The sequence below is a fragment of the Schizosaccharomyces japonicus genome, assembly GCF_000149845.2.
Source record: "Schizosaccharomyces japonicus yFS275 unplaced genomic scaffold supercont5.3, whole genome shotgun sequence".
Lineage (NCBI taxonomy): Eukaryota > Fungi > Ascomycota > Schizosaccharomycetes > Schizosaccharomycetales > Schizosaccharomycetaceae > Schizosaccharomyces > Schizosaccharomyces japonicus.
In genome coordinates, this window is record NW_011627862.1 from 2643484 (window position 1) to 2662882 (window position 19399).

The 19399-nt window shown below is 45.4% G+C and overlaps 8 protein-coding genes across 8 annotated transcripts; 6 read left to right on the plus strand and 2 right to left on the minus strand.

Moving 5' to 3' along the window:
* Positions 1-383: 383 nt before the first annotated feature.
* SJAG_01932 (hypothetical protein) lies at positions 384-782 on the plus strand (the record flags this gene model as incomplete). The annotated part of the gene is made up of 1 exon (XM_002173129.1): positions 384-782. One exon carries the CDS (start codon positions 384-386, stop codon positions 780-782), a length of 399 nt encoding a protein of 132 aa, XP_002173165.1.
* Positions 783-4693: 3911 nt separating this feature from the next.
* SJAG_01935 (biotin synthase) lies at positions 4694-6063 on the plus strand (the record flags this gene model as incomplete). The annotated part of the gene is made up of 2 exons (XM_002173131.1): positions 4694-4822; positions 5074-6063. 2 exons carry the CDS (start codon positions 4694-4696, stop codon positions 6061-6063), a joined length of 1119 nt encoding a protein of 372 aa, XP_002173167.1.
* A 636-nt stretch (positions 6064-6699) lies between these two features.
* Positions 6700-8638, plus strand: SJAG_01936 (SMR domain-containing protein; the record flags this gene model as incomplete). The annotated part of the gene is made up of 2 exons (XM_002173132.2): positions 6700-6738; positions 6782-8638. 2 exons carry the CDS (start codon positions 6700-6702, stop codon positions 8327-8329), a joined length of 1587 nt encoding a protein of 528 aa, XP_002173168.2. The 3' UTR covers positions 8330-8638.
* Positions 8639-8665: 27 nt separating this feature from the next.
* On the minus strand, positions 8666-9935 carry SJAG_01937 (FAD synthetase). The gene is made up of 3 exons (XM_002173133.2): positions 9493-9935; positions 9039-9447; positions 8666-8986 (listed from the first exon to the last, which is right to left on the minus strand). Exons 1-3 carry the CDS (start codon positions 9627-9629, stop codon positions 8735-8737), a joined length of 798 nt encoding a protein of 265 aa, XP_002173169.1. The 5' UTR covers positions 9630-9935; the 3' UTR covers positions 8666-8734.
* Positions 9936-10033: 98 nt separating this feature from the next.
* SJAG_01938 (helicase SWR1) lies at positions 10034-14466 on the minus strand. The gene has a single exon (XM_002173134.2). The coding sequence runs from the start codon at positions 14156-14158 to the stop codon at positions 10418-10420; it is 3741 nt and encodes a 1246-aa protein (XP_002173170.1). The 5' UTR covers positions 14159-14466; the 3' UTR covers positions 10034-10417.
* Positions 14467-14663: 197 nt separating this feature from the next.
* On the plus strand, positions 14664-15099 carry SJAG_01939 (vacuolar H-ATPase assembly protein Vma21; the record flags this gene model as incomplete). The annotated part of the gene is made up of 3 exons (XM_002173135.1): positions 14664-14710; positions 14831-14922; positions 14972-15099. 3 exons carry the CDS (start codon positions 14664-14666, stop codon positions 15097-15099), a joined length of 267 nt encoding a protein of 88 aa, XP_002173171.1.
* A 300-nt stretch (positions 15100-15399) lies between these two features.
* On the plus strand, positions 15400-16203 carry SJAG_01940 (Sad1 interacting factor 1; the record flags this gene model as incomplete). Its single annotated transcript, XM_002173136.1, has 2 exons — positions 15400-15888; positions 15973-16203. 2 exons carry the CDS (start codon positions 15400-15402, stop codon positions 16201-16203), a joined length of 720 nt encoding a protein of 239 aa, XP_002173172.1.
* A 323-nt stretch (positions 16204-16526) lies between these two features.
* SJAG_01941 (sulfate transporter) lies at positions 16527-19301 on the plus strand. Its single transcript, XM_002173137.2, has one exon. It carries the CDS (start codon positions 17008-17010, stop codon positions 19057-19059), a length of 2052 nt encoding a protein of 683 aa, XP_002173173.1. The 5' UTR covers positions 16527-17007; the 3' UTR covers positions 19060-19301.
* The last annotated feature ends 98 nt before the right edge of the window (positions 19302-19399 follow it).

Here is a 19399-nt window from a genome sequence, read left to right on the forward strand (position 1 = left end):
GGGTCGCCGATTTCTCCGAGCATCTATAAGCCGGCTGCATCTGTAGCGCCAAGGGGATGGGGAGCAGGATTGGTTGATTGTGCAAGCGAGATTGAGCTTCTGAAGTTTAATTCTCGGAACAACCCAAAGAAGGGTTTGAGCAGGCTGTTTCTGGATCCGAAGTAGACAGAAAACTGTGGGGTGCGGGGAATTTGCCCAGACAGAAGACTACTGATCTCAATGAACCAGAAGCTGCTCAACGCAGGGACGGACGGCTTGTTTCCTATCAATGTGCACCCACTCGCACTCTGGTCAACATCTCGTTGCTTAAGTAATATGACGTAAGACTAACAGGGAGAGAGGAAGCAGGCACCAGAGGCTGAGCGAGATCGGCAATTCAAAGAATGTGGGGCAAAGTGGGTGTCAGCGTGGGGCACAGAAATAAAACTGCGGAGGCTGTGGGGGCTAGTGGGCGGATGTGGGAGAAAACAGGCGAGTTGTGGAGGGCTAGTGGGCGGACCTGGGATACCGTGGGGGTGTGGAATCGAGCAGCGGAGGTGCTACCCGATACGCCCGCGGAAGATACGGGCGGTGTTTTGCGGCCGACATCGTCGACGGCCGCGCTGGGAAATTCACGAGACCAGACAGCACTGAATTCCGGGAGTCGGAACCTCGAAATCAGCGATCTCGCTCCCATTCACTGCAACTCACTAGCCAACCACGCATCATCGTCAGCAACATTCTCTCGCCCCCGCTTGCGCCCCACTTTCGACGTTCCCCTCCCTGACAAAAGTGGGCGATAGTGCCGCATAGCGTCATCTGCCCTTCTGCCGAGGTCTTAGAATATGCCGGCTTTGAGAGAAAGCCGCCAGTAGTCAGCCCGGCAGTTGTAAGCGAGATTTCCACATCGTACCATGCGACCGCGTCTGTCCTCTCGCTTGCCCGCACTGACGAACGGCCGATGACATCACGCATAGCTGTCGCAGAGGACAAAACGAGAAACACTGACGAGGACCATTCAATGTGCTGGAACGAATTGCATTATTTTACGCCAGGATCTGTGACTACAATCGAGACCGCCGGGCTTCCGGAAGTGCGAGCGGTAGTGGTTGAGTAGTTGAGTGTTGTCGGAATGCAGCTGCCTCTACTGTTGGCCGGACATACGTCATATTCCTCGTATCCAATAAACTTAGAATAGCAGTGCTAACAACGGTTCCCTATGACGCAGATACCAATGGCCAAAAGACACGATCCCGTACGCGTTTCACGGTATAAAATCCAGCAAATTCACCCAGAGGATCCTCACAATTGTCGAGAACACCACCGAGTTCCAGCAACTACTAACTACTACTACTACTAGTACCAACCACTCCACCATAAATTACTCGTACTCCTGAAGACAGAAGCGAACTTCCTTCTCGAAACACCAACCACCACTTTTAGACCAACAGTAACAAGAAGAAATCACAATGGACAAGATCAAGAGCTTCGCCAACAAGGCCTACGGTGCCTACCAAAACATGTCCAACAAGGACGATGATGACAACAAGAACTCTTACGGAGGAAACAACAACAACAACAACAGTTCGTACGGAAACCAACGACTCGTATGGAAGTAACAATAATGGATTCGTATGGAAACAACAATAACCGATTCATACGGAAACAGCAACAACAGCTCCTACGGAAACAACAACAATTCCTATGGCTCGAATAACAACTCTGGTGAGAACAAGAGTTTCTACGGATCCAACGACAACAACGATGACTCCTATGGAAACAAAAGAGTTCTTACAACAATGATTCCACTTATGGAAACAATAACGATACCTATGGTTCGAACAACAATGACACCTACGGATCCAATAATGATGATTCTTATGGCTCGAAGAAGAACGATAGCTACGGCAACAACAACTCTTCCTATGGAAATGACTCCACCTCCTACGGAAACGATTCCTATGGATCCAAAAAGAATGATACCTACGGTTCTAGCAACAATGACACCTATGGTTCTAACAACAACGACACCTACGGTTCTAAAAGAACGATTCCTATGGATCGAACGACAACGATACCTACGGTTCGAAGAAGAACGATTCCTATGGATTGAACAACAACGACACCTACGGTTCTAACAGCAATACCTATGGTTCTAACAACAACGACACCTATGGAAGCTCTAACAATGACTCTTATGGTACTTCTAGCTCTGGCAAGAAGAAGCACAACAAGAAGCATAACGAGAGCTCCAACACTTATGGTTCCAGCAACAACGATACCTACGGATCCAACAACAATGACACTTACGGATCCAACAACAACGATACCTATGGATCCAACAACGACTCGTACGGCTCTAAAAAGACTGATACCTATGGATCTAACAACAATGATACCTATGGTTCTAACAACAACGATACCTACGGTTCAAACGACAACGACACCTACGGTTCAAAGAAGAACGATTCCTATGGATCGAACAACAACGACACCTACGGCTCTAACAACAATGACACCTATGGAAGCTCTAACAATGACTCTTACGCTAGCTCTGGCAAGAAGAAGCATAATAAGAAGCACAATGAGAGCTCCAACACTTATGGTTCCAGCAACAACGATACCTACGGCTCCAACAACAATGACACCTACGGTACCAACAACGATTCTTATGGCTCCAAGAAGAATGATTCCTACAGTTCCAACAACAACGACTCCTATGGATCCAACAATGACACCTACGGATCTAAAAAGAATGATACATACGGCTCAAACAACGACTCGTACGGCTCTAACAACAACGATTCTTACGGCTCCAAGAAGAACGACTCGTACGGTAACAACAACTCTTCTTACGGTAACAGCAACAACGACTCTTACGGAAATGACTCGTATGGTTCCAAGAAAAACGATTCGTACGGTTCCAACAACGACTCTTACGGTAACAATAATAACTCTTCCTACGGAAATGATTCCTACGGCTCCAAGAAAAACGATTCCTATGGAAATAACAATTCCACTTCCTATGGAAACGATAACAACGACTCTTATGGTAACGACGACTTTTAAGGATCTTTCCTATTAATATAAATCAGGCACTTCAATGAATTTTGACACGTTTGTTAACGCGTTTTCTAAATTTTACGTTAGTAAAGACTCTTCTGCTGGCGGTGATGGACGTCAGGCTGGTGAGAATCGTGCTACAAACACGGATTCTGCTATTGGTCATGCCGCTGTAATGAAAGCAGCTACCAAGTTCTTCAAGCAGAACAACGCTAGTAGTAATGGCCAGAACAGTCAGGCCAGCCAAGCCAATTTCCTTAGCATGGTTGAGCAGGAGGCCCAAAGTCTTTTGAATAAGCAAAACGGCAATGGTAACGGTGGAAATAACTATCAGCAGCAGCAGTATCAGCAACAACCCCAGCAGCAGTATCAGCAGCAGCCTCAGCAACAATACCAACGGCCCCAACAACAGTCTCAACAGTATCAGCAGCAACCTCAACAGCAGTACCAACAGCAACAGCAGCAGTACCAACAGCAACAGTTCTCAGCAGCAATACCATCAGCAGCAACCTCAGCAGCAGTACCAACGGCCCCAACAACAGCCTCAACAGTATCAGCAGCAACCTCAACAGTTCCAACAGCAACAGCCTCAACAACAATACCAAACAGCAACAGCCCCAACAGTTCCAGCAACAAGGCAATGGTAATCAGAATGCTTCGTCCCAGTCAGCATCGTCCCAGTCGGCGATTCAACAGGCCCTTGCTCTGGGCAAAAACTTGTTCCAAAACAAGAAGCTGCTTGCTATGCTTGGAAAGGTCGGCTCTTCGAATTCCGGTTCTAATTCCAATTCTGGCTCTTCCTCTGGAGGAAACTTTCTGACCAATGCAATTGGTTCCAGTCTTCTGGGCGCTGTTACGCATTCTAACTCAAACTCGAACTCGAACTCGAACTCTAACTCTAACCAGTCTTCCGGTGGAAACGTGCTTACTAATGCTCTTGGTTCCGGCTTGTTGAGTTCCGTTACTGGCGCTTTTACCGGAAAGAACAATAACAACAGCAGCAATAACGGTAACAATGGAAACTATAACGGCAATAACAACTACAATAATGCCAACTACAACGGTAACAACAACTACAATGGAAATTATAACGGTAACAACAATAATAACAACGGCAACAACCAATCGTCTCAGTCAAGCTTGATCGGTCAGGCCGTCAAGATGTTTCTCAAGTAGGTTTCATTCTCTCGAGCAGCCCGTCCCGTTGTCTTTCTTCTTTTTGACCAGTCATTTTTGTCATCAACGTTACACTCATACTTGCATCTTTTGTCTAAACGCATCAACTTTCAATGTTGTTTCATTCTTTAATACTACTATCGTTATAAAATAAATGTACATACTATATTCTTGTTCCTTCTACTGCTTACTGCTGCTGCCCTTGTGGACGCGTCGCGAACTTCATTTATTGACACCCTCTTTGGTGGTGTATTACGTCATCACCCCCCTGCAACTGCGAAGAGCGTATCAGCATTAAGCTGACTGCACATAACGTGGATCAATGGTGGATAAGGGTACATAGCAAATCAGAGCCGCCGGAAAGCCCAGCGTCCGCACAACACGTTGAAACCTCACGGAGTACAACTTTTGCTTTAAACAATCATTTTGACGGGATACCAGCAGCATTTTTGAATTCTTCGTGTAATTTGGAATCATGACGTCTTTTTTCCGCTCTCAAAAACGGTTTTTGTCCTCTGCAACGAATCTCGTTCGTAATAATTGGACCCGTGAGGAAATCCGTGAAATTTATAAAAAACCGCTTCTGAATCTGGTTTACGACGCTGTATGTACAATCACACGGACAATGGATTAGGGAGAGGGTTCTGGGAGTACTGGACGCGTTTTGGAAGTACTATGGACTAGTTTCGCTGACAAAGTTGATTGTTTTAATTTACGCGTATTTCGCGTTTATTGACAAATGTTCAAGACGTTTCAAGTCAACTCCCGTAAATGCTCGTGTGCATGCCTTGACTGCTTCCTTTTGCCCTTTTGTGTTTCGTTTCATGTTCTTCTTTTATTAACCTTTCTATTTAGGCGACTGTTCATCGTCAATTTCACGATCCTTCTAAAATTCAGCAATGCACGCTTTTGTCTATTAAGACAGGTGGTTGTACTGAGGATTGCGGTTATTGTGCCCAATCTTCTCGCTACAGCACCGGTGTGAAGGCTACGCGTTTAATGAAGAAAGATGAGGTTTTAGAAAAAGCTAAGATCGCCAAGGCCAAGGGCAGTACACGGTTTTGTATGGGAAGCGCTTGGCGTGACTTGAATGGTCGTACTCGTACCTTCAAAAACATCTGTGATATCATTAAGGGTGTCCGTGAGTTGGACATGGAGGTCTGTGTCACTTTGGGAATGCTGAACGATCAGCAGGCGAAGGAGCTGAAAGAGGCCGGTTTGACTGCTTACAACCACAACGTGGACACCTCGCGTGAGTACTATTCCAAAATTATTACCACACGTACTTACGACGACCGCTTGAACACACTTGGCAGCCTTCGTCATGCAGGACTCAAAGTCTGCAGCGGTGGTATTTTGGGTTTGGGTGAGAAGGAGGAAGACCGCATTGGCCTCATCCACACTCTTTCAACCCTGCCTTTGCATCCCGAATCTGTGCCTATTAATGCACTCGTTCCCATCCCAGGAACACCCGTTGGTGATAAGGTGAAGAAGCCCGTGAGATTTACCGATCTTTTGCGTACAGTCGCCACGGCACGTATTTGCATGCCCAAGTCTATCATTCGTTTCTCTGCCGGTCGGATGCAGTACTCTGAGTCTGAGCAGGCATTCACTTTCCTTGCAGGTGCCAACTCTGTGTTTACCGGTGACAAGATGCTGACCACACCCGCTGTCACCTGGGACGAAGATTCGCAGCTTTTCCACAAGTGGGGTCTTGAGGGACTGAAGAGTTTTGAGTATGAAGACGGTTCTAGTGCACAAAACGAGGACAAGACATTCACTCTTCCTCCCAAGCAACGTTTGGTTGAACAGGAGAAGCAAGCCGAAGCCGTCGCAACTGCGTAGACATTCTGGCGTTATGTTGTTCGTCCCTCTTTGAATATTCTTGCTCTTTCTTATTCGGTTAGGTTTTTGTTTTGTATTTCAAATTTGTCCCTGTTATATTATTTTCAAGGATCATCATTCTTCGGTTCAGTTATTTGAGTACCAATGCATATCATAATGGTCTTCCCCAAAACGTACAACTTTATATCTTGTTCTTTTTTATTCCGTCTACGATAGAATCCCGGAAAAGTGCGTGACCTAATTCAAATCTATTCAATGAATTCACTGCCGGTTTTGCTTCACATTATTGTCACTTATCGGGAAACTGCATTTTTTGGTGGAGCACTTTTGGTGTGGTAATTTCCGCGTTTTGATTGGCTCTTTCGTTTACATTTGTTACCTTAAAGCTGTACAACGTTGTTTTTAAAGGTAACACCCCTTTACCCACACATTTTTCTGCTGCCTAGTTTTTGTGCTCAAGTTATGCAGCGAAAATACGCTGAACAGATGTTATTGAAGTTTTGCTCGTCATCTCTTTATAATGTTTGAATTTCAATTTAGTAATTTAGTAGGTCTTTTCTTGCTGTCGCGCAAGACTGGCCGACATCGTTACGTTGGCTGCAATTAAGAACCTCCCATAAACCACTGGCAAATGCTATGACTGTAGAACTTAGGAATTGGAAGAATGAATATGAAGTAAGCGATTTTTTTAGGTTCGTCTAGCTTACCAATTGAATAGGACCATTATTCGAAGTATTTGGACCCTTCCCTTGTGTTAGCAATCGTAAATGACACTGATGACAGGAATCTTGCGAAGGAGACCTTGGATGTATTAAAAAATGAGTCTCACTATGACACAAAGTTACATGAAAATGCACTCAGGTTGGAGACGTTGTTTCTAGATGAAATCGACGAGTACGAACGAGAATTTCAAAATATAGAATTGTCTTCGGATACTCCGAGTTCTCAACTTACGGAAGAACGAGAACTGGAGGAAAGGTACCTTGCTGAACTGTCTAGCGAACAAAATGGACCCGATGTCGAGATTGATGGCCAGGCATATGTTTTTGTTCGTTCCATGTTTCCCCAAATTGATCCAATTCATGTGAAGTTCATACTGAGGAAAACAAAAAACGACACCGAAGCTTGCTGTGAGGAACTGCTCAGCTTTGATTTGCTAAAAAACTCAGATATTGCGAATGCTACAGACGCAATATTTGTTAGTACTGTCCCCCGGAATACACGTTCCGGAAAACGAAAGAACAAACGGTCAGAGACAAGGAAACGCGAAAAAAAGCAGCTCCTAGAGCTTCTCGAGTCCGAAGTCCAGGATGGAGCGACAGCGACAACATCAGCTACGTCGCCTACTGCAAATAGTTCCTCTGAATCTCATTGGGATAAAAGCAATGCTACAGCTCACCTTGTTTCCAAAACTTTGAACGTGCCAACTTCGCGAGTATTGAGTACGTTTCATGCAAACAGTTCCTCTTTTCCGCGGGCTATTATGACTCTTCTTGAAACACACCCTCTCAGCAAATCAAACGTTGGAACAGCGAGTTCCGATGAAGCTATTGCTCTTTCTCAAAAAACAAAACTCCCAGTGGATCTCTGCAGCAGACTTCTTCAGTGCAGTACTTCTCCATTTGGTGCCCAACTTCTCGCGGGCATGCTAGCAGAGTATCGGTCTATACAAGTGCGCCAACAATTTGCTAATGAGGCCAATCAAAAAGCAGCCGTTGCCAAAGACAGTACAAACTACAAGGCCTCTGCTGGAGCATCTGAGACGGAGACGTCTTTACAGGCTAGGCTTTCACCGGAAGAATGTCTGCAAATGGCCGATGAGTACCGAGCTCGACGAAATGAGGCCTACCGCAATGCATCTCGTGCATACCGTGAAGGAAAGAGCCAGCATCTATTTGGTGGAGCCGCTACTTATTACTCAGAACAAGGTCGTGAGTATAATGAGAAGGCTGAAAAGTGGCATTCATATGCTTTAAAGAAAATATCGGATTGTGCAGAGCCTTATTTCCTTGACCTTCACGGTGTTACTGTCCCAGATGCCAAGGTAATTGTCCGGGAGGCACTCGCCGGCTGGTGGGCAAGAGAAGCTGGTCATTCGTTTGATACTATTCGTCCATACACTATTGTTACCGGTATAGGTAAACACAGTGGAGACTATGGTGCTCGTTTATTGCCTTCCGTGGTCCGTTTGCTCAAAAATGACAAGTGGAAGTTTGAAGTTCGGCATGGTGAAATCACTGTCTATTATGTTAACAAGCATGCTTGATAAGAGGTTTCAAAAGTTGTTTTGACTCGTCGCTTCGTGCACATATTTGTTGAACGTATGTTTCACTCCGTTTCTTTGCGTTTGGTCGTTCTCCTCGTTTTCGTTTTCTCTTTTTTTTTTGGTGTGTGTTTTTCTAATCTCATTATGTCTTGTTTTTGTCGGCTTTCTCTTTCCATTTTTGGAGTGTCTGTATGCATGAACATGCAGAAGATTTGTTTGCAGTAACCTTTGTTTTAATAATAGTTAACGTTTTAAGCTTACAATCGTACGACCTGTAGTCTTTTCAGTGGTAACGAATGAATGTCGTGGTTTTCTGTTTCAGATTTGTCGTTCAACTCTGGTTTACATACTTTCATTGAGCAACATATATGAAAAACAGTGTTAGTCTAAAGTTCGTTAAGAAAATCAATGCTCTTTTAAAGAGACTTGAGAAGAATGGGAAGAATCATAAAGGTCACGAGAGAGAGAACGCTCGAATGGAACCGTCAAGTTTCGTCCGGAACGCTCTAGTTTCTCATCTTTGAGCTCGTAAGCGGGAAAATAGGTTCCATCGGGCTTTCTCAATTCGGGATTAGGAGCAGTGTCCCGTTTTCCGCCAAGGGAAGTATAACCCTTGTCGTACAGTCTGCAGTACTTAACTTTTGTTTTGAGAATAAACTGTTTATAAGCTTAGTATGGAAGAACAAACATACTCAAAGGTAAAACTTACCTCCCAGACTTCGTGATATGACCAATCGAGTATGGGCTGGATCCGTGTAAATTGGGGCCATCCATGGTCAGTGGGTTCAAATGTTATGCGATGCATACCGTGAGGATCCAGTCGACGAATGCCAATAAATATTGCTTTTGTAGTCGGCGCCGTCTGCATAAACTTTCTAAATGCCTCCTTCATAGGATCGGTCAAGGCAACCACTTTTAAGTTGTATAACTTTTGGCATTCAAAGACAAAGTCGTCCATCTCCTGAAACTCATCTGTGGGTCTAACAAATACGAATGGGATTTTAGAGAGTATGGATTCAGATTCTTCGCCCGCATGTTTCCATACGACATAAACTAATAGTGCAAACAAGACTAGACAATCTTTGCCGCCGTTAAACGACATTGCAATGTTTGTTAGGCTTCGCAGTTAGTAATCCATTGAATAAGGACCGTAAGTCTCTTACCCAAATTTGTCTACAGCAGTTTGAATCGCATCTAAAGAGTACTCAACATGTTGAAACAAAAGTTCGTCGTAATTCGGGCTATTTTTTGAATTAAGAAAGTTCTGTATGTTGAGTCCAAGCTGCCGAATTGCCTCCATGAACGGCTCTAACTTATCTCAAGAAAGAATGAAACTATTCGTGAAATCGACACGAAATCAACCAAAAACGCGCTTCTCCTAGTAAAATTTCGCCGAAATGCGCAATTTCAGAAACTTCTGTACACTTTGCCGATTGTTTCCTTGAGTACTAACAAATATGTCAATGTTGACGAGATAGTTTGTAAGAATCAAGTAGTCGACGAAAAAAACAAAAATAAAAACAACATTCACCAGAAATCAGAACGACCTTCATCAATGAGACAGTTTCGTTCTTCACGGTTCAATATCTAATCTGGTATAACGGAGATTGTACATCTATTGAGTTCTCGAATTCCGACTACTTGTGAATCTTTAGAAGAATTTATTAATAATCATATACAGAAATGATATCTTTTCCATTACTATGCACTGAAAAACCGACTTAGATACACGTAAACGGATCAAATTTTAAAAAGAAAAACAAAAAATGGACGCAAAGAGAATGAATTGATCTGCGGTTTAGCACTCGACTATCGTCTTACAAAATGCATGTCTTTCCATAGAAGAAATAATACCTTTGCAACCCCGATAAGATACTGGCAATGAACCGTGTATATCTGCTGAAAGGCACGGACAGGTAGATAGATAAACAAAAACTGATCACAACTTCCACGGAGAAGACATCATCGATTGGCTTTAACAGAGTTATTGAAACAATCAGAAGAGAAGGGAGTAAGAATCAGCGTAATGGATGGCATATAAGGAAACAGCAGTGGGTGGTGGTCGTTAGAATAGTTAATACTTTTTACTTAAGGCTGAGCAGGCTGCTCAGATTCTGCTGGCGTTGGAAGCGAGTCGGCAGTTGTGGTTGGTGATTGCTGAATGACGGACTCTTTATCGCTGTTTTCTACATTTGACGTTTCTTTTAGTGTCGGAGAAGCGTCTGTGGATTCATTTGCGTCCTTTTTCGGTTCAGGCTCCTGTTTGTCCGGTATGCTCAAGCCTTCCTTCTCTAGTTGCTGTTGAGCAGAAGAGGTCGTTAAATCATTAACAGCAGTCTTATCATCATCAGTAGTCCGTGCATCCGGCGTCGCCTCTTGGGAAACCTCGGTATGCGCTTCAGTTTCTTCCTTTGGTATAGACTCAGCTGAGGAATTCTTCTCGTCTGCAACATTGTCGTTCGATTCCTCTTTAGACGCATCCTCATCTTCTGCGTGTGCATTGGCATCTGCATTGACATTGGATGAGTTTACTTCCTCGCTGGGCGTCATTTCATTTTCCTCTTCAGGAGGAGGGTTTGCTGCAGTGGCATCCGTGTTCAAAGTAGAGGCCGTTTCATTATTTTCAGTGGTAGGTTCATTCACCTCGTTTCCAACAGTAGTCTGAGGAATATCTGCTTCCAGCATATCTTGGACCAACTTCTCTCCCAACATTTCGCGGTCCTTATTCTCAGAACTGAGACTCATATCGAGAGCCAATTTTGTATTTGCGAGACGTTGGATGTATTCTTCAACAGTGTTTTTTGTTATTAGCCGAATCACAGTAACTTGCTTGGTCTGCCCAACACGATGAGCACGATCCTCTGCTTGTAGATCATCGAATGGATTGTATGAACAGTCGTACAGGATGACCACATTTGCGCATGCAAGATTAATGCCAAAGCCACCAGCCTTGGTTGACAAAAGAAAGACGGTAATATCAGTTTCACGATGAAACTGATCTATAATATCCTGCCTTGTTTCTACCTGAGTTGACCCATCTAAGCGAGTGTAGGTGATCTTCAGCGTGTCCAGCACTTGTTCCAAAATATCAATGACTTGTGTGAACTGGCTGAAAATCAGGATTCGATCTCCCTGTTCTTTCATTTTCGGGAGCAGTTTTTTGAGCACATCGATCTTTCCGGATTTCATCCAGGGATCATCCTTTAACATGTAAGGATGTAATGAAGGAAAGTTTCGACAGAGTTTGTGTAACTCAAAGTCTGACATGACTTCCATGTCTTCATAGATGTATTGTTCATTAGCATTTTTGTACTGCTCCTCAGTCATGATATCTTTTGCCATTTTTCTTATTATTTTGTCGGTGTATTTCTCCCTGAACAGAAGAGCATGATTCGCTGCCTTTCTAAGTTGCATTAGAATATGACCGGCAGGAGGTGTCTTGCTCTTATCTTCGGGCAAAGGAACGCCGTTCTTCTTCGCCTCCTTCTTCATGGTACGAAGATTGTTATAACGATCATAGATAGTTTTTTGCTCAGCAGACAGTTCACAATTCTCGATAATTTGAATTTTTGGTGACAAGTCATTTAGCACCTGCATTTTTCGACGACGAAGGACAAAAGGTGTCATCATCGTTTTGGCTCTGCTGATACGCTGTTTGGAAAGCAATGCTTGCTCAATGTCACCATCAGCAGTAGGCTTTGCTTTAAAGATTACATCCAAACCTTCCATGTTGTTGTCAAACATATTCGGAAGAATAAAGGCGAGAAGGGAAACAAGTTCTTTCAAGTTGTTTTGTAATGGTGTACCCGTAAGCAAAAGACGGAAGCTAGCATTGATATTCATCAAATGACGATAACGTTCCGACATTCTATTTTTTAAGTAATGACCCTCATCATATACACAGACATCGAACTTCTGGCGTTTCAAAAAAGCGCGATCCTCCTTGCTACTGGTAGCTAACTGATACGTGGTGACCAGCACATTGTATCCGGCTTCGTTTTCTTCAATTGCTTCACGAATTTCAGCACGTTCCTGCTGGTTACCGTAGTACGGTTCAACCTTAAGACTAGGACAAAACCGTGCCAATTCCCGAAGCCAATTTTCAAGTGTCGAAGACGGCACAACAACCAAATGGGGACCAACCCGCCCCGATTCGAGCAAGAGAGCAAAGAAGGATACCACTTGACATGTTTTTCCGAGACCCATCTCGTCGGCCAAAATGCCAGAAAGATTTTGCCGGTAAAGAAGGTTCAACCAGTTCATGCCAACAAGCTGGTACGACTTCAAAACGATGCCTTCACCCATGCATTTTGGCTGCACAGTAACGAACTTTGCGAAGCCGGAGGAGTTAACCGCCTCTGCAGGGTCCGTCGTTGCGTTAGAGGCATTCACGTCTGTAAGGTTCACCTCCCCAGAAGCATTGTTCAGCGACACACCCCAAGACTCCATACCTTGCGAAATCCGCCGACCCAAAGACTCACAGCGAGCAATGAGAGAGTCGATGGCGTAGTAGCCTTCCATTGTTTCCATACACGTATTGACGATTTTCTGTCCCAAGGGTTGTTTTTCACGACGCTTTCCGCGCTTTCCTGGCTTGCTAGGTACATCATCGGGATGCTTGATGACACATGCCTCAGCCAATGTCTGGAAGGGGCGGTGTTCGAGGAGAATTTTTGAATGATCCAAAGGACAGCTGGCAGTGTCGGAGAGCTCCTTTGCGGAACAGGTGTTGAGGAAATGCAGCACAGTGTTTTCCAAAGCAGAAGTATCACGAACGATTTCTGTTTCCGACTCCTCTTCCGAGTCGTAAAAATCATCGTCTTCACCCGTGCGCTTACTGGACTTGCGAAGAGTAATGTGTGTTTGAGGTGGGACATATTGAGCAGCGGCAGATGAGCCAGTAGCAGCAGCGGCGTTTGCCTGGTTCTGCATGTATCTGTCACGAATAGACCTCTTCTGCGACTGCACGGTTCGTTTTGAGCTTTCATACTGAGGATAAACCATGGCAGGCATTTGTGCGGCATTGGCCGACATTTGTGATGCTTGTTGTAACCGAGAAGAAACGTCGTAGCCAAGCAGTTTTTGGGATAAGATCGAGAGAGCCGTTACCTCGTTCCAGCTAGTTTGTGCCAGCACATTGATGACCAAGTGCGTGGAAGCTTGAGGGACGTGGTAGCGAATCCGCTGCACAGCTTTAATTATAGACTCTGGGAAGTGTGCTTCTAAAGAGCTCAAAGACCCTGCGCCAGGAGTAGGCTGCTGTTGCTGCTGTTGCGGCGGGGGAGGCTGCTGATGCTGTTGCATAGGCATTGCCTGTCGATAACCATACTGAGAATTGGCAACGCGAGTGTATGAAGGCATCGCCGACGCCATTTGGCCGTTGTACTGCATCATGTACGCGCTATTCATGGCTTGTTGCTGCATCCCGGCTGCCGACATCGATGGAGGCCCGGGTGACATGCCAGAAACGCCATTGTAAGCTCCATACGGCATTTGGACACGATCCATACCGGCCCGTTGTTGATATTCGTAAGGAGACGCCTGTTTTCCAGACATTTGGGCCTGTAACATTGACTGATATTGTTGTTGGTAGTACAACTGTTGCTGAGATGGTTGTCCAGAGTACGATTGTCCGTTCTGTAATTGCGGAACACGTCCGGCATTTTCTCCAGGCGACATATTCGAGGGAGACGAGCTCATATAACCCATTGTTTGTCCCATATTTGGCGAGTAAGAAACAGGCGCGCCTTGTTGATGGACTGCGTCATTTTCATCTGATAACTTGCGTTTCCTACTCGTAACCTCGTACGGAGAATTATAAGGTAACATTGTAAACACAAAGGAACAACCAAATGCACCTAATGTTCAACAATTAAAGCAATAATTGCACTTTTTCTTATGATGGCGGTTGCTCGCAGAAGCGCGAGCGTACGGTGCGCCCACGAGAATAGTGGATAGTGAGCTGCAGCGAGGAGTAGCGCACTGCAAGGAAATGCAAGCAGTCGCAGCGAGTTTCTATGGTAGTTCATAGAGTTCGGTACAGCACGTTAAAGCGTTTAACGCACTTTAACGAAATGGAACGCCGTTTACCGCAGCATTACCCTACACTACTCAGCCAGCATGCCGAGGAAGACGAAACTCGCCACTGGACCCAGACCCGACCCAGACCCTTTATTATAGACTCCAGCTATATCTCCCATCTCCTCTCTATTTCTCGCTATCCCGCGCTATTCGACGCACCGCACTCCACCGCACTCCAACGTGCCTTCCCACTGCTTCGCGTCTGTAACCCGCGTAGAGCTTCCTTCTGCAACACTTTAAGGATTACTGAACGATGGCTGTCTCCTCTTCCAACGGTGTCTCTGACAATTCTATTCCTCAGTATGTGCTCCTTTAAGACTTTACTGGCGCATTGGCCATCAATGGTCGCGTCTTCCCGCGAGTCGCGAGTGTTTTCGCCTTTTTCCGCTTCGAACTGTGACTAACTCTTTTGAACGACAGAAACGTTATTATTAAACTGTTTTCCTTCTCGATTGCTCTTTTTGCCGTGCCGTTGACCGCGTATTTTTGGAGTTTGAAGACATTGTTTCATGGTACGCTAATTGTGGCCGCTAAAACGCGTCAAACTAACTCTACTGTAAGGTGAAAACACGCTTTATGCAGGAATTGTTGCTGCTGTGGCTGTGAATGTGATTCTGCTTCTGTACATCATTGTCGCATTCAGAGAAGACTCTGCCAGCAGCAAAGAGACAGAAAAGAAGAAGCAGTAAGGCGGACGAGGTGAAACAAAGCGGACTGGTTGGACTCTTGATTACAATGAATGATACAACACGTCCTCTTTACGGCTTTTTGGCGACTTTTTGAACAACAACCATTACAAGTCTTCCTCTACCGTTTCGTCGTCCTCGAAACCACCTTCTGGAAAGAAAAACTGTGTTTCTGGACCAATTTACAGCGTCGTTCGTCTTTCCCAATCCAGTTTTCTGTTCTTGGCGGCTGGATCTTTTTCTTCAGTTCGTCTCACGCAGTCCACAACCTGGCCGATCCCACACACACAGAACATAACGACCATGTCGAATGCAAGTGAACAAGCCCGTCTTCGTCGTGAAAGACGTATGAAACTTATTCGTGAGGGCGGAAACGACAGACTGAACCGCATTCGGTCCAGTGTGGGTGCTGTTCCTCTCGAAAAAACTGCATTGCCAACTTCTGTCTCGAGTCGTGAATTGCCTACCACAGTGTCCCCTGGTGACTCGGAATTCACTCCTTCTGGCTCTCAGACGCCGTCTCTGAACCCTAATATGCCTGTCCGTGCCAGTGAGTTCAGTATTCCAACTCCCTCTGACAGTCCTGATCTTGCAAAACTTTTGAGTGCAATTTCACAGCCAAACAGCTCTACGACACCTGTCGGAAAGCAGAGCCTCGAAAAACCGTCACCTGCTGCGGCCGTGGAGGGAGAACAGGTTGATCCTAAGGTTGCTGAGCATCAGAAGCTTTGGAAGTACACTCACATGGTCGGTATTATCTCGGTCGTCGCTTACTGCTTCTTCTCCAAACTCGTATGTGCACCCCAGAGCATTCTAAACACTGTTTTTGTTTCTGTTTTGTTTCTGTTTTTGTTTCTGTTTACTGACACCCTGTAGTTCCTCCTCCCCTGGATCATAACTTTGGAAATTTTGCTTCTTTCTACCCAATTGGCTGTTGATCGTAACAAGCTGCCTCCCGCGTCCTTGTTGACTACTTTGGGTGCCCATCTCCCTGCACCGTACAACACACTCGTCTCCAAATACTCGAGTATCATGGGTCTTGTTACGCAAGTCGTCACCGATGCTTGTTTTACTATTGTTCTCTTAGGTTTCCTTTCTAGACTGTAGGCGGGTGGCACTCAATAGGTCTCAATAGATCTTAAACGAACAGTCTGTGTCAATGTCCTCGTGCGGTTGTTACGGTTGTTGCTGCTATTACTTTTATTACTACCATTACTACTACTAAACACCCATAGCATATATGAATCATTTACCCGCCAACCCACAGTGGCAGCCCAGACTGCCCCGCCGGCACGCAGTAAGCTTGTTTTGAGCTTAATACTTCATACGCTGTACACTGCCCGGCTACGTCATATCTTACATCATTCTGTTCCACGTGCGTCAAATCGCGTCCACGTGCTGTTTATGCCGAAAAGTGCGAAACCGCCACCAAGAGCAGCCCTGCTATCTGCGTTTCCTCCAATCACGGCGACGATAAACGAGCAGCAGGAATGGCCGCACACAACCGACTTCTTACCCAGTTGCATTCAACAGAACTCGTAAACGGCCGCAGCACTTTCTAAAGACTCTCCAGTAACGAATTCCTGTTCACGAGCCTCTCTCGCCCGCTTACCTGTAATTGAACAAGTTTCACACACATTACATTGGCTTTTCTTAACAAACTGCTGCTTTTGATCCTCTCTAATTCTTTTTTTTTGGGCTTTTTCGACTGATATTTGTTGTTTTGTTCATTTCTGCAATTTCTTCTGGTGTCGGTGAACGGTGTTGGAGTTGAATTGACATAGAATTAGTTGTAGTTGTCTTTTCTGTTGTGTTTAGAAGGATTCGTCTTTTTGGGGCTTGTCAATTCGTCTTTTTTTTTGTGCAATTGAACATATTCGTTGACTTTTCTGCCGTCGTTGTCCCTTCAAGATGGCCTCCTTCACGTCTTCTCCTACTTTCCAGGCAAACGAAACAGCGTCTAACGAAACGTTGACTACTGCTACTCTTGCCGGCCAGCCCAATGCTTCCCTTGCACATCCTCCTAATTACATGACCTTCAATAACCGTGGCTCCACTTGGAAGCGTGCAGACGTGGTCCAGTCGAAGCCACGGTTTCTGAGACGATTAAAGTATTATGTGCGTGTCCTGGACTGGTTGCCCAATTACTCGATGAAGAACTTTTTGTACGACACGACTGCTGGCTGCGCGACTGCCTGTCTGAGCATACCTATTGCTCTTTCTTACGCACAGAGCTTTCTTAATATCCCTCCCATATACGGCTTGATGGCCGCCATACTTCCTCCCATTGTCTACACGTTTTTCAGCGCCAGTCCCGTCTTGAGTGTCGGACCAGAGGCCGGTGTGTGTCTGTTAATTGGCGAAAACATTCATCAACGTATGTTGAGTGGAAAGCATCCGCCCGAGTACGCCATCCTCATCACCGGTTTGATTACAGGACTCATCGGTTGCGTCACCCTGTGCGCAGGCATCTTTCGCCTCGGCTTTCTTGACTCGCTCGTTTCACCCATCTTGTTGCTGGGTTGCATCCTCTCCGTCTCTACGGTCATTCTCATTAACCAGGGCGTGGCCATCTTGGGTCTGTCGGTGAAACCCGACGAGGTCTCAGACATCCCGATAAACAAACTGATGTATTTGCTGCGGAACCTCAAGAATGCTCACCCGGGAACCCTTGTCATTTCTATTTCTGCTCTTCTGTTCCTGACAACGTCTCGCTTAACGAAAAAAAGATTTGGAAGAAAGCATCCAGTATTGGGCCTGTTTCCAGACGCAGTTTTGCTGCTTATTACCGTCTCCTTCCTCAGCAAACACTTCCACTGGCATAAAAACTACGGTGTCCCCATTCTGGGTCAAGTGGGCGAAGAAATCGTCAAGCCGTCGCTTCCCCTTCCTGACGATCGCAAGCTAGACTTTGTAAAGCATTCCATTTCCACGGCCGTCACATGTTCTTTTCTTGCTTTCGTGGATACAGTGATTGCCGCTAAGGCGATTTCTCTTCAGACACATGATCTGGTTCGTTCAAATCGCGAGTTGGTCGCCCTTGGCTGCGCAAACATTGTCAACAGCATGTTTCGCGGCTTGCCAGTTGTGGGCGGCTACCTCCGCTCGAAGAACAACATCTTTTCTGGTGCGCGGACTCAGGTTTCCTCGGTAATGTGCTCGCTGTTTGTATTAATGGCTCTCCTGTTTTTCATGAGCGTCTTCTACTATGTCCCGAAATGTGTAATGGCTTCAATGGTTGTCAACGTTGGTATTTCCATGTTCTTTGATGCGTTTAGTGGTGTCTTCTCCTTGTTGAGATGTCGTGCATACAGAGACATTACGATTGTCGTTTCCATTGGTCTGCTTACCCTCCTGTTTGGACTTGAGACAGGCATTGTCTTGGGTATCGTGGTCACCACGTTTCAAGTTGTTAAACATGCCACTGCTTCTCGGATTCTATTTCTGTCTGGCGATGAAGAGGAAGGTGACCAATGCTTCGATTACAGTGGCAACGGACCGGATGTTGTCGATGACGACGTGTCAGCTTTAGAAGCGGCACCGTCGATTTCGGCCAATTCACAAGCACAGAAGCTTCCGCAAACGCTTATTGTCCGCATACCCGAGCCACTTTTCTTTGCAAACACCAGTCAACTGGAGGAGCGGTTAAACCGTTTGGAGAAATTTGGTCATCCCAGGGTACATCCTTCGGAGCGACCTTGGCGCAGAGAGCGGCAATTAGAGGCAATCGTTTTCGACCTAGTTGGTGTTTCCTACATTGACTCGAGCGCACTCATCTCTCTTCATCGAATCTTTGAGTCGTATATTGAACGAGACTGTAAAGTTTTACTGACGTCTGTGGACCCCAAGGTACTCAACCAGTTTGAACAGCAGGGCATTATAGCCCTTATTGGAGGCTATTCGTCTGTCTACCGGAGCGTCAAAGATTTTATTTCGATGACTGAACATTCCAATTTCGTATGATGTCCCGGGGTATTCCGTATTTGCTCCAATTTCCTTGTTCCACATCTCCTCGTTTCGCTTTCTCCCTCGCTCCTTTCATTCCAAACACTCTCTACATTGATATATACATATTTAGAAATTTGCCTAGACAAGACAAGCTAGGTATTTACTTAGCATGCAGACATTCTTGCTTCTTCATTTACTCATCTAACTAATACTTATTTACTTATGAATCACATCGTCAAGCTTTGTAACAGACACAATTGCCCACAGACCGCACGGTAAAAGCCGTAGACGCGCCTCTGTTTGTCTTCCCAGCGCCTCCACCCATTCGCAATAATTATTCGCCAATTGATTATTA

What these genes read in the sequence shown, in the direction of transcription:
- SJAG_01938 (XM_002173134.2), bottom strand. Translation starts at nt 14,158, where the DNA reads ATGTTACCTTATAATTCTCCGTACGAGGTTACGAGTAGGAAACGCAAG.
- SJAG_01941 (XM_002173137.2), top strand. Translation starts at nt 17,008, where the DNA reads ATGGCCTCCTTCACGTCTTCTCCTACTTTCCAGGCAAACGAAACAGCG.
- SJAG_01937 (XM_002173133.2), bottom strand. Translation starts at nt 9,629, where the DNA reads ATGGAGGCAATTCGGCAGCTTGGACTCAACATACAGAACTTTCTTAAT. An exon ending in ACTGCTGTAGACAAATTTGG is followed by an intron (nt 9,448 to 9,492) that starts GTAAGAGACTTA and finishes CTAACTGCGAAG; the next exon opens with CCTAACAAACATTGCAATGT. An exon ending in CATATCACGAAGTCTGGGAG is followed by an intron (nt 8,987 to 9,038) that starts GTAAGTTTTACC and finishes GCTTATAAACAG; the next exon opens with TTTATTCTCAAAACAAAAGT.